The sequence below is a fragment of the Pan paniscus genome, chromosome 1 (genome assembly GCF_029289425.2).
Source record: "Pan paniscus chromosome 1, NHGRI_mPanPan1-v2.0_pri, whole genome shotgun sequence".
Classification (NCBI taxonomy): Eukaryota; Metazoa; Chordata; class Mammalia; order Primates; family Hominidae; genus Pan; species Pan paniscus.
The window spans coordinates 71,389,288-71,401,326 of NC_073249.2; the positions used below are offsets into that span (position 1 = coordinate 71,389,288).

Sequence of the window (12,039 nt, forward strand, 5' to 3'; positions counted from 1 at the left end):
TCTCCTGACCTGGTGATCTGCCCACCTCAGCCTCCCAAAATGCTGGGATTACAGGCGTGAGCCACGGCGCCCGGCCAGACTGGAGAACTTTCAACATGAAAATAAACCTGGTGTTGGGCCGGGCGCGGTGGCTCAGGCCTGTAATCCCAGCACTTTGGGAGGCCGAGGCAGGTGGATCACGAGGTCAGGAGATCAAGATCATCCTGGCTAACACGTTGAAAGCCCGTCTCCACTAAAAATACAAAAAATTAGCCAGGCATGGTGGCAGGCACCTGTAGTCCCAGCTACTTGGGAGGCTGAGGCAGGAGAATGGCATGAACCCGGGAGGCGGAGCTTGCAGTGAGCCGAGATCGCGCCACTGCACTCCAGCCTGGGCGAGAGCGAGACTCCATCTCAAAAAAAAAAAAAAAAAAAAAAAACCAAAAAGAAAAGAAAGAAACCTGGTGTCCTGCTCACATTCTGCATAAACAAAAAGGACTTTTACAGAACATCACTTCCATCAACTTAGAAGTTGCCTAGAGTTTTTTGTTTTTGTTTTGTTTGTTTGCAAACTGGAGAGCTTATAATAGGAATATTTTCCTTGAACTTTTTACTGAAGTATAACATACATGTAGAAAAGTGTACAGGCTGGGTGTGGTAGCTCATGCCTGTAATCCCAGCCCTTTGGGAGGCCAAGATGGGAGGGTTGCTTGAGGCCAAGAGTTTAAGACCAGTTTGGGCAAGATAGCAAGACCCCATCTTTACAAAAAAAAATTTTAAAAATTAGCCAGGCGTAGTCGTGTGCACCTATAGTCCAGCTACTCAGAAGGCTGAGAGGTGGGAGAATCACTTGAGCCAAGGGGTTTGAGGTTACAGTGAGCTATGATTAGTTGGGCCATTGCACTCCACCCTGGTTGACAGAGAAAGACCTTGTCTCAAGAAAAAAAGAAAAAGAAAGAAAAAAGAGCAGTGTACAAATAACATATGTACAGGTCAATAAGTTTTCACAAATGTAATTCATGCTAGTAACCAGCATCTGAATCAGAAAACAACACCACCACAGAACATCACCAGCAGCCAGAGGCCTCTCTTATGTATCCTTGGCAGTTATTACCCCCATAAGGATAATCACTATCCTGATTTCCATCACCCTAGATCAGTTTGAACTCTATATAAATGGAATCACTCAGTGAGTATTCTTTTGAGACTTTTCATGCTCAACATACATTTGTGAGGTTCATGCATTCTGTCACATGAAGCAGTGGTTTGTTCTTTTTCATTGCTGTATAGAATTCCATTTTATAAGCAAACCACAATTTATTCATTCTACTGCTGATGAGCATTTGGGTAGTTTCAAATTTTTAGCTGTTATAAATAGTGCTGTTAAAAGCATTTTTGTACAGGTCTTCTGATGAACCTAGGTATACATTGCTATTGGGTACATAAATAGGAGTGTAATTGCTGGGTCACTGAGCACTGTTCAGCTTTAGGAGATATTGTCAAATAGCTGTTCAAAGTAACTGTACAAGTTTACACTCTCGTCAATATGGTATGAAAACTATTTTTGTTCCAGATACTTATCAACATTTGGTATTTTCTTTTTTCTCATTTTAGACGTTTTGATGGGTATGTAATCCTATTTTGGTTTAAATTTGCATTTCCCTGATGACTAACAATAGCTGCACACCTTGTTATATACTAAATGGTCATCTGGATTACCTCTTTTGTAAAATGAGCATTCCAGTCTTGCTTTTTTCTCACTGATGTGTAGGAGCCTGTTATATATTATGATCAAACGTTAAAATTTAAAAATTTATTTTTTCAGACTATCAGAAAAAATGTAACATAAGCAACATCTGAACTAAATCTGAAGAGCCTTAAAACAGTTTCTATTCTCCCGTCACACAGGTTTGATAGGGGGAAAGAGAAACAAAAATTCTACCTTTAAATATTTAATTCAAGAACAAAGTAAAATGAAAATGGGTTTATAATTTCTGACACTGGGAGAATTTCTACTGGGAAGCTGTCATAAATCACAGCACTTTACGGCAATAGTCACACCCTTCAAGCTCACTATTTCTTGATAATTAAAATTTCACTGTCAAATACATTTTGCAATTTGTTCACAGTAAGATAGCTTCTGAGAAAAACAGGTAAATCATTGTTTGGATATTCCTTTTAAAAAAGACCAGATGAAAGCCTGGCTTCTGGTTTTAAATACCCTTCCATTAAAAAAACCAAACAAAACCAAAATAAAGCAGTGTCATCAAGTGTTGACCTAAACAGTTCTACTGAGGCACTAGGGACAAACAGCTATACTTCCACTAGACTTCTACCTTTTATATTACAATAAATTTCCTCTGCCTAGTACATTTTGATCTTGCATAAGCTAAAAAATGTTTACAAGGGAGACTAGTTTTCATTCCTTGTAATGATAGCAGTTAACTCCTAGGGTTTCTTCTTTATACCACATTTTTGGTTAATAAAAATGGTCTATACCATTTCTCAGAGATGAGAATGGTAAGGTGTTTAATTGATTTTAAAAAGCTACTTTAAAAAATTATCTTTAAAAGCTGATCAACAATCATTTTCCAAGTACTGTTTTTTATAGTACTTGGAAGGAAATAAATAAAACTTAACATACTAAAAGCATATTTCAAAATTTCAGCAATTATACCCCAGCAAGTAAATGATGCTACTCATATAATAGTGTATTTATTGTTTCAGGAAACTACAGTGACATTTCACTGGACTTAAGGTGGAGGAAAAATGCTTCAAGGAAAATATCAGGATGTATATAGCGATTTCTTTTCTTTTCTTTCTTTCTTTCTTTCTTTTTTTTTTTTTTTTAAGATACAAGGTTTTGCTCTGTCACCCAGGCTGGAGTACAGTGATGTGACCATAGCTCACTGTAGTCTTGATTCCTGGGCTCAAGCAATCCTCTTACCTCAGCCTTCTGAGTAGCTGGGACTAGAGGTGCATGCCACCATGCCTGGCTGATTTTTAAATTTTCTGTAGAGGGGAGGTCTCACTATGTTGCCAGGCCTGGCCTCAAGCAATCCTCCTGATTCAGCCTCCCAAAGTGTTGAGATTACAAGTATGAGCCACTGAACCTGGCTGATGTGGCAAATTATATGAAAGATAAAATATTTCAATTAATAAAAAAACTCCTTAAATTTCAGCTGTACAATAGAGATTCATAAATAAAGCAGGCCAAATACTGTGTGATGCAATTCCTCTACCACATGTTGAAAGCATTTAAATAATCTATTTCCCCTTTGTTTGAGGGATTAGTTTCCCATACTTTGAGAAAATACTGATAAGAAATATTCTATAATCATACTGGACACACTCTTCGAAATGAGCTCTTGGTACACAGGAGATGATTATCCTTCCCTGTTAATAGACTTATCACATCTTCCCTTGTCCTTTGACTGAACAAACTCAATTCTATGTACTCACACAAGCTAGATTTTTGGTGGCTCTTCTTGCACTCATTTTGACAAATCACTTCTCTTTGATATTTCATTTCACTTATTTACCTGAAACTTCATATTCCAGGTATTCCTGGAAAGAAGAGTGATTGAAGTAGGGACCCAGACATCTTAACTTCTCTGATCTGACTCGAGAGGCACACAAAACCCACTTGAAGTATTTTAGCAAAAAAGTTACAAACCAGAATCTTAAAAATGGAAAGAATACCCATTTTACTAATCTTCATATAAACTAAAGGTAGTATTTACGAATAGTTACACAACAGTGCTGTTACAACATTTTTCAAAGGTACTCCGTAATCTTTGGAATTGGATTCAGGACATTAGTTAGCAACTTGTCTAACAGGCTAGCTATCCTAGGCAACACTTGATCCTGAATGACACCTGCTTTATTCCAGCAGCCCAAGTTGCTTATTTTCCAAGATCTGACATTAGAAAGAGCAAGCAGAACCAGGTATCTTTTCTTCTTCAAAGAATAGGGCTGCACAAACCTAAACTACTTTTTCAAGGTGCTTTTCAGCAACTCATTTACTCAAAAAATATTGCAAACCTGAGAATGACAGAAATGTGGAGTTCTATAGAGTCGTATTATTAACAGGATCTCCTCAATGGTTCCCTCTTCATGTGCTTGAGTTAACAGTATTTCCAATTCAGCTTAATGACACGGTTTGAGTAGGGGCAAGGAGGGTACCAGAGAGGACAAAGGCCTTCATCTGAATTTTAATCACTGACTCAGTAAGTCTCTCTTACTTGTCAAGTATGTACAAAGAAAGTATTCTCAGTGGCATTGCTTAAGGCTTCCAAACACAAGCTGAGATCATACCCACAATTAAATGTGGAATTTTGATAGATGGAATTCTCATCAGCAGTTAAAAATAACCCCAGCTAAAAGAGAATTCATATCGCTGAGTCATGACTCATTTTCTTGAATCATTGTCCACTAGGAACAACAGGACAAAAATTTTTGCTTCTGATTCTGCATATAAGAATTAGTTATTTTAAGAAAGTTTATGCAACTCAAATATAAGAATCCGGTGAACCTTATTTCACAATACAATAGTCACCTCCTTCTCCTTCTCACTACAACTGATATACAGGGAACTGAAAACAAGAATGACCATGAACAACCACTAGGGAGCGTGAAACAACAGAAGAGAACAAAAAGAGTCTGTAACGAACACTTTTCCTCTTTAGAGACTGCTGAAGGTCAAGACTGGAGCAGAAGGGGAAACACAATCATGTTGTCTACATAAAAGGACTCCGGGAGTCTTGGGTGGATAACTGGGTAACTTTCATGAGTAAAGAATTAATTTGACATCTCAGAACAATTTATATGTCCAGCTTCAAGTCCCTGCTCCTGGCCCCTATCTTTTGCCTTCATTTTTCTTTGAAGATATTTCATTCTTGGGGATTTAACTGGGATACATAACATAGAATTATGCCCAAGAGGTAGAAAGAAATTGCAACAGCAAAGAAAGCAGTTCCTTTCAATGAGTCAAAAGTTTTGATCAACTATAGCCAAATCTTTTTCAGAAAATGTTGTCATTACATAGCAGAGCTCTTTACCTTCTTTGAAAATTTAATATATAAACAATATTTATATATAGATTGTTCATGGGAAAAAATTTTAAAACAGTATCAAGGAGAAAATCATGAATAGTGAAAATAGGTCTGCCTTCAAGAAAACACTGGTCAAAAGAAAATTATTTCACATACTTATGAGAGTTTCTTTTTTATGCCACTCATTTCACTCTACCCATTCTATTCCCATTTAAAATTTGTCTCCTTTTCAGGTGATGGGTATCCCAAGTATACTGATTTGATCTTTCCAAATTGTGTAAACATATTAAATTATCAAATGAATCCCACAACTATCTACATGTATTATACACCAATAAAAACTTGTTTAAAAATAAAATTTGTCTTTAGCCACAAAGTGGGCACCTTTTTATTGTTTTTTTTTTTCTAACACAGAAGGTATGAACCTCCATAATCTGACATTTGTTTTCAGAATTAAAAAAGAAGTGTGTTTCCTTTGAGTATTTTTCTCTTTGTAGTGCATGGTAGTGAGTTTTATCATGATTAGCTTGGTTAATAAAATAGTTTAACTTAGGTCAGTAAAATACCAGCAATAGATTAATGACTTCTGATCATTTCTGGCATCAGAAAATATACTCAGGCCAAAGGCCCATTTTACTCTCTATTCTATCATATAATATACACACACAACATAATATACATAGATATATCATGGCAGTCCTTTCACATATTAAAAGCAGGATAAAAGCTCAGAGAAGAATCTAAGCTTTGTATAATACAACATGAATACTGTTAAGTTGGATAGAGCATTAATGTCCTCATTCTCACAGCCATCAGTCCTCTTAAAAACAGTGCTTAAATAATGGATTCTCCAGTAAGACAGACAGTCTCTTCTTCCCTACTGGGTGGAGAATTCACTTGGTAATTTGGTTTCCAATATAGCCGAGAAGAGTAATGAAACTATTCCTTATAACTTGCTGCCCATTCCACACAGACTTGTAAGTCAGTACTACACTTACACAGACCCAGCCAAAAACTGGAAAGAGCAGGTCAGGCTTTAATACAAAAGGACAACATCCCTTTACTGTGCTTATAGCCAAATCAAGCTAACTTGTTCCCAGGAGTTGTAAAGAGCCATGACAGATTCTGTTGACAGTGGCTATCTTTACTATTTAGCTCACTAGAATAGTGTGGCCTCTCATCCCCACAATGGTCTCCAGAAAAATGGAAAGGGCAGCAACCTTTTTTAGGCACTAAATGAAAATGTATGAAGACAGATGTTCACTGCCTGTTGCAGCTCTCAAGATCCTTCACTTAAATTATCTGCTAACACATAATTCATGAGGTGAAGTAACAGAGGATCCTTATAAGCAGGGAGAAACAGAAATGGACCTTGGATAAGGAAGCAACTGGTCAAAATAGCTGGATAATTTAAAATATTATCTTATATTTTTGAATAAACATAACAAAGGCAGTGAATACGATTTGCTTTCAGTAAAATAGATACATTACAAAAATAGATATTTGCATACAGAAAAAAGTTTACTAACATATTTATACAGAAAATTGATGTCCTAAAGTCTTTTAAAAAATTAAAAGCAGCGTACAAACTAATTTTCCTTCACTGAAAGCCATTTTTTCCTCTTGATAAATATTTTGTTACATGTTTTTGGCTTTGGTCAAGAGCATGTATCAATAGTGATTTGATGACATCCATTTCTCAATACCTCCTCTCCATAAGATTTCAATCTAGGTTTATGATGTACTTGGTCTATTTAGGCAATAATTCATTGTAATTGGGGCTAGCAGATGTAGTATAGAGAAAATATAAGCCTATATATAATTGGTTCTATGAAAAACACGTTAAACTGACAATAAGGAGATCTGGGTTTTCATTTCAATTCTGTTCCTAATTCTGACCTTGGGCAAGTACCTTAGACCACAAAATTTTCATTGAAAATGGAGAGAATAGACTATAGATAATCTCCAAGTCTCTTTCAGATTTAACTTTCAATAAGTCAATAAACTTTCTTACCTGTCATCTTGGCAGAGGATATTAAAAGCCTACCTTGGGCAAAAATAACAAGCAAAGTTCTCATTTGAATGCTGTTACTGCTGTCTATGGATCAAACCTGTTAAACTTTTAAATGGCACAGATTATGTGTTACTGAGATTCAAGCAAGGCTGTTAATATCTTGTTGATGGTCAATATATTCTGTCTCACTCAGAGAGAAATGAGCTTTACCTGTTCCCAGGTATCTTTATATTTCATAAAGAATTTTAAGAAAGATCCAGAATAAGGATCCATTTCATATTATTAACAGAACAAGTACATGCTGCAGTGTTAATATTTTGCTATGGTCATTATTCTTTTAATTTATCTGAGTTTCTTAGATGGCTATTCTTGTGCTGGATTTTGTACTGGAATGCTAACAGACAGCTTCCACACAGTATTTCTGTGAACTCACAGCAATAAAAACCAACCTATTTTTTTAAAGCCAATAATCATAAAGGTAAATAGTCACTGCATTTGTGTAATTTTTAAAAAGCCACATTCCCCTTAAATACGTGACTTTTCATTTCGGTCTCAGACTCTACAAACTCTTACCTGGGGTCTGCATCGTGTGAAGTTTCTGGGTGTGCTAACATGATCTTTCCGGCACGCCAGTCAGAAACTCAAAACACTTTGTATACTGTACTCGCCTGTGCTCGCTCTCCTGCTCTCTCCCTTTTTGCTCTCACTTCATGCCTCAGACAGTTTGGAATGCAGAAAAGCCAGAGCCAATGCCAGTTAAACTCAATCCTCGCCCCAACCCCGCCCCCAATCCCATTCTTTTGCTAGAGAGCACTAAACAATAGCCACCCTTCCTTACTCACTCACTGGGCTTTCTTTCACAGCACTGGGTGAAGGCAGTCTACTTCAGGAGAAGCAATGTGATTTACCAAGCTAAGTATTTCATTTTTTCTATCACAAAGGATGGGAGGGTGGATGTGTGAATCTGTGCACTTTAAGAAGTGATTTTTTCAAAAGCAGTCTAAAATAAAACTAAGTTCAGAGATTCTTATTTTGAATGTTTTATTATGTTGAATTTAAATATAAACTCTTCAGAGTATAAAAACCAGGTAAATCTTACAGCTGACGCAGAGATAGAAGCCTGTTAACACATATACATTACTATCTTAAACTACCTTCTTAAACCGATCAGTTTAACTTACCATAACGGAAATATCTAAAATTTAGAAAAGGAACAAAGTTTTTATTTCCCTAAAGCCCTTAATTCAGGTCTTAGGCTATAACTTCATTTTTTAAAAGTTATTTTTAAAAAATATTTAATACTTTATTCATACAGAAATGCCCTGTATTGTATGGACTCTGTATTATATAGTCTGTAGCTGTGCTGAGGACAGTGTTGACTACTAAAGGCAAAGTCTTAAAATGAAAAGTTCATCTACTGTTAGGCAAGTCCCATTAAGTTAGGAAGTCATTAGACCCCTGGAAGCTGATGCCTGATTTCCTCCTCAAAATTTTTTTAACTTATTGACAGATAAAAATCTGCTCTGCTGTAATCAAGAGATTTCCTGTTGAGATTAAAACTGAGAACTTCATTTGTGAAATAAAGAATAATCAAAACAATTTTATAAACTGAGTGGCTTTCCAAAGCTACTTTTCTACTAGATGCAATGAAATTATAGATAGTATTACTGTTCTCAATCATCATTTTAGTTTGTTTTAAAATCAGTCATATTTCTAGGGTTTTTTTCTATATTTCCCCAATAAAAAGGCAAGTCAACTATGTAATCTTCATTATTAATATGATGACCTAACATATTATGCAGGTGCTCAGTTGCTGAGGTTAGCATGTCAGAATTGATCAATGAAAAAATTCATAGTTTGAATCACAGTGGACTCCACCTGCCACATTAAAGCAGTAGAACAGAAGAGACATGAAAACGACACAGTATTAATCTATCATCTACCTTTTAACAAACAGCTGATGGAAACACATACACTGTATCTATCATCTATCTACCCATTTATATTTATGTATATATGTATTATATATCTTACACATTAGATACGTATTATACACATTAAAATGAGGAGCACATAGTCATCTAGTATAAAAATAGCTAAATCACTGTGATAAGTTCCAAGAAAGACAAGAACAGGGTACCAGGTTTGTGTACAATATGAGCACCATGGTTTCATAAGTTGGTAGCTAAGTATTGAAACTGACTGATGATGTTATTTATGTTTGAATTATAAGGTCATGAAATCCCAGAACCGGAAGAGATCTTTAAAATCATCTAGTCCAACCAGTCATTCACTGCTTGAATTTTTCTTATTATTCACTTGATCATTGCTGATATTTGACTATTTTTTGACTTACAAACACAGCATTTTTATACAGTTCAACCTAATACAAACATTTATTAAGTTTGGTGCTGGGCCAGGACCACATAAGATGGATTAGTCAAGACAACCCTACCCAACTCTTTATACAGGGGAGAAATGTGAAACCAAATAATTATAACATAGTGACTATTTGTAGAAATAAAATGGCTAAAGAGGCCTCACCTATCCAAAATGAGCAGGCTTGGTGCTGAGTTGAGTGGTCAAATTGTGTGATCTAATGCATCAGTTCAAAACTCCATCAAACTCTATGAGGCTATTCGTAACCAATGAGGGATTCACTGCAGAGACATGAATTTCAGCCACTTTCTAGCTTGAGCTCATGGCTAAATAGTGAAGCATTTACTCGTGCTTCTCCAGCTTCTTGGAGAACTCACTCATGCTGCAGGAGAAGATTACAATTTTACCAGCCACTTCAGTCTCTATCCCAAAAGCTGTGTTTCCCTGGCCATGGCACCACAGCACATGGCTATGGGTTCATAGACATTGAAGGTTAAGTAGAAATTACTCTTAGAAGCAACTTCTATTGACCACGATCCCACCTGTTAGAAATAGGTCCTAACTGTGTAAATGATGAAAGGACTATCTTTCCTTGGTATTTAATTCTATTGGCTTCAGTTAGTCACTTGAAACTGCAGCACAAGATGGAGATGAATTCCTTAATGTTCTTATTTCAGCACATAACACACACAGTGCTAGGCTGGTGTCAGAAAATAGATATGCTATGGCCCCTGTCCTCAAGTTATGCTAAAGTCCTCTTAAGTCTAAATACTTTAAAAAGGTTTGATGAGTGTAATATATTCATCCATCCATCCATCATTTATGAAGCACTGACTAACGTCAGGCATTTTCCTGAACTCTGGGGATGAGTGGGAAATAAGACAAAGTCCCTGCTGCCACCCCACCCTTACCATGTATATATTTATTGGAACAATATACTGAATTTTCAAAAGGACATTCCACTTATGTGCTTTTTTCATTTGTTTCAGCAACCAGAGAGAACTGTATCACTCAGAATCTGAGTGGTGGCAGAGACTATAACTGCCTTGTTCGCTGCTATATCTGCAACGCTAAAAGTATACTGTCTGCCACATAGTAAGTGCTTACTAAGTATCTGTTGAATAAATAAATGGTTTGAAAACAGAGAAAAGTAAACTCCCGGAGGCTACATCTATGATAGTTTCAAAGTTCAATATCAACAAATATAGTGTTTCTAAAAGGCTGTGAGATTTTTTTTCTTAGTTATGAATCAACCAAATAGTATACTTGCTGAATTTTGAAGAATGTAGATAATGTGTTTTCCCTCCATCCTATATAAAAGTAATATTATGGGATTCTGACTTTGGTTCAGGTATACAATTCAATATGCTAGCCATTAAGAAATTCTGAAACCAGGCCTGGCACGGTGGCTCACGCCTGTAATCCCAGCACTTTGGGAGGCTGAGGTGGGTGGATTGCTTGAGGTTAGGAGTTCGAGACTAGCCTGACCAACATGGTAAAACCCCATCTCTACTAAAAATACAAAAATTAGCCAGGCGTGGTGGCACATGCCTGTAATCCCATCTACTTGGGAGGCTGAGGCAAGAGAATCGCTTGAACCCAGGAGGCAAATGTTGCAGTGAGCCGAGATCATGCCACTGCACTCCAGCCTGGGTAACACAGCAAGACTCTGTCTCAAAACTAAATAAATAAATAAATAAACAAATAATAAAAAAAAAATCTGAAACCATAAATGCATGATCTTTTTGAAAATCAATGAGCACAAAAATAATAAGCTAGCTGTATATAATTAAAAATCACAGCTGGGCACAGTGGCTCACGCCTGTAATCCCTGTACTTTGGAAGGCCGAGGTGGGTGGATCACCTGAGGTGAGGAGTTCAAGACCAGCCTGGCCAACATGGTGAAACCCTGTCTCTACTGAAAATACAAAAATTAGCCAGGCGTGTTGGCAGGCGCCTATAATCTCAGCTACTCGGGAGGTTGAGGCAGGAGAATCGCTTGAACCTGGGAGAAGGAGATTGCAGTGAGCTGAGATTGCGCCACTGCACTCCAGCCTGGGCAATAAGAGCAAAACTCCGTCTCAAAAAAAAAAATTACTTGCATATCAATTTTATTGTTTATCAAATAAATTAATGAACAACAAGCCACCCTCTGGATACCTATGTTCTCCTCTTCCAAGCAGAAAACACATCTCAAAGCAAACCAACTGAGGTTATACCAGGCTGTAAGTGTGCTGGCTCTTGAGCTTACATGTGCTTCCTCTTTTGAAAAGCAGATGATCATAAACTCAGCTTCTTCTAACCATAAACACAGTGTCTTTTCATGTTTACCCATAAAAAAGATTGGCATTCTGATATGTGGGTCTTCCCACTGCATTCTTTTGAGAGTTCATATTTAAAAAGAAAACCATTGTTTATAATTTGAATGACAAACACCAAAGTCACCCACTTATTCAGAAATACCATTAAAACTTTATTTAATTTCATTTTTTGTATGATGGGATGCCAGCACAATACACAGATACACATACATACATACTTCTGCTCTCTGATAAAGAGGCATTATGAAGATCAGAAGACTTGTTAATTCATATGGTTAGCAAAGTACTTACA

General features: G+C 36.6%; 1 protein-coding gene across 7 annotated transcripts in view; it reads right to left on the reverse strand.

Moving 5' to 3' along the window:
• Positions 1-12,039, reverse strand: part of RASAL2 (RAS protein activator like 2) — a 376,611-nt gene that overhangs the window by 132,479 nt on the left and 232,093 nt on the right. For 2 of the 7 annotated variants that reach the window (XM_057302015.2, XM_034941365.3), the window contains exon 1: positions 7,621-7,778. The exons of 4 other annotated variants lie outside the window; for them this stretch is intronic. In XM_057302015.2, coding sequence (XP_057157998.2) covers positions 7,621-7,633 — 13 coding nt within the window. In that variant the 5' untranslated portion in view covers positions 7,634-7,778. Of the gene's footprint in view, positions 1-7,620; positions 7,779-12,039 lie in introns of those variants that run through there. One more of the 7 variants, XM_063603789.1, reaches the window with a different exon arrangement.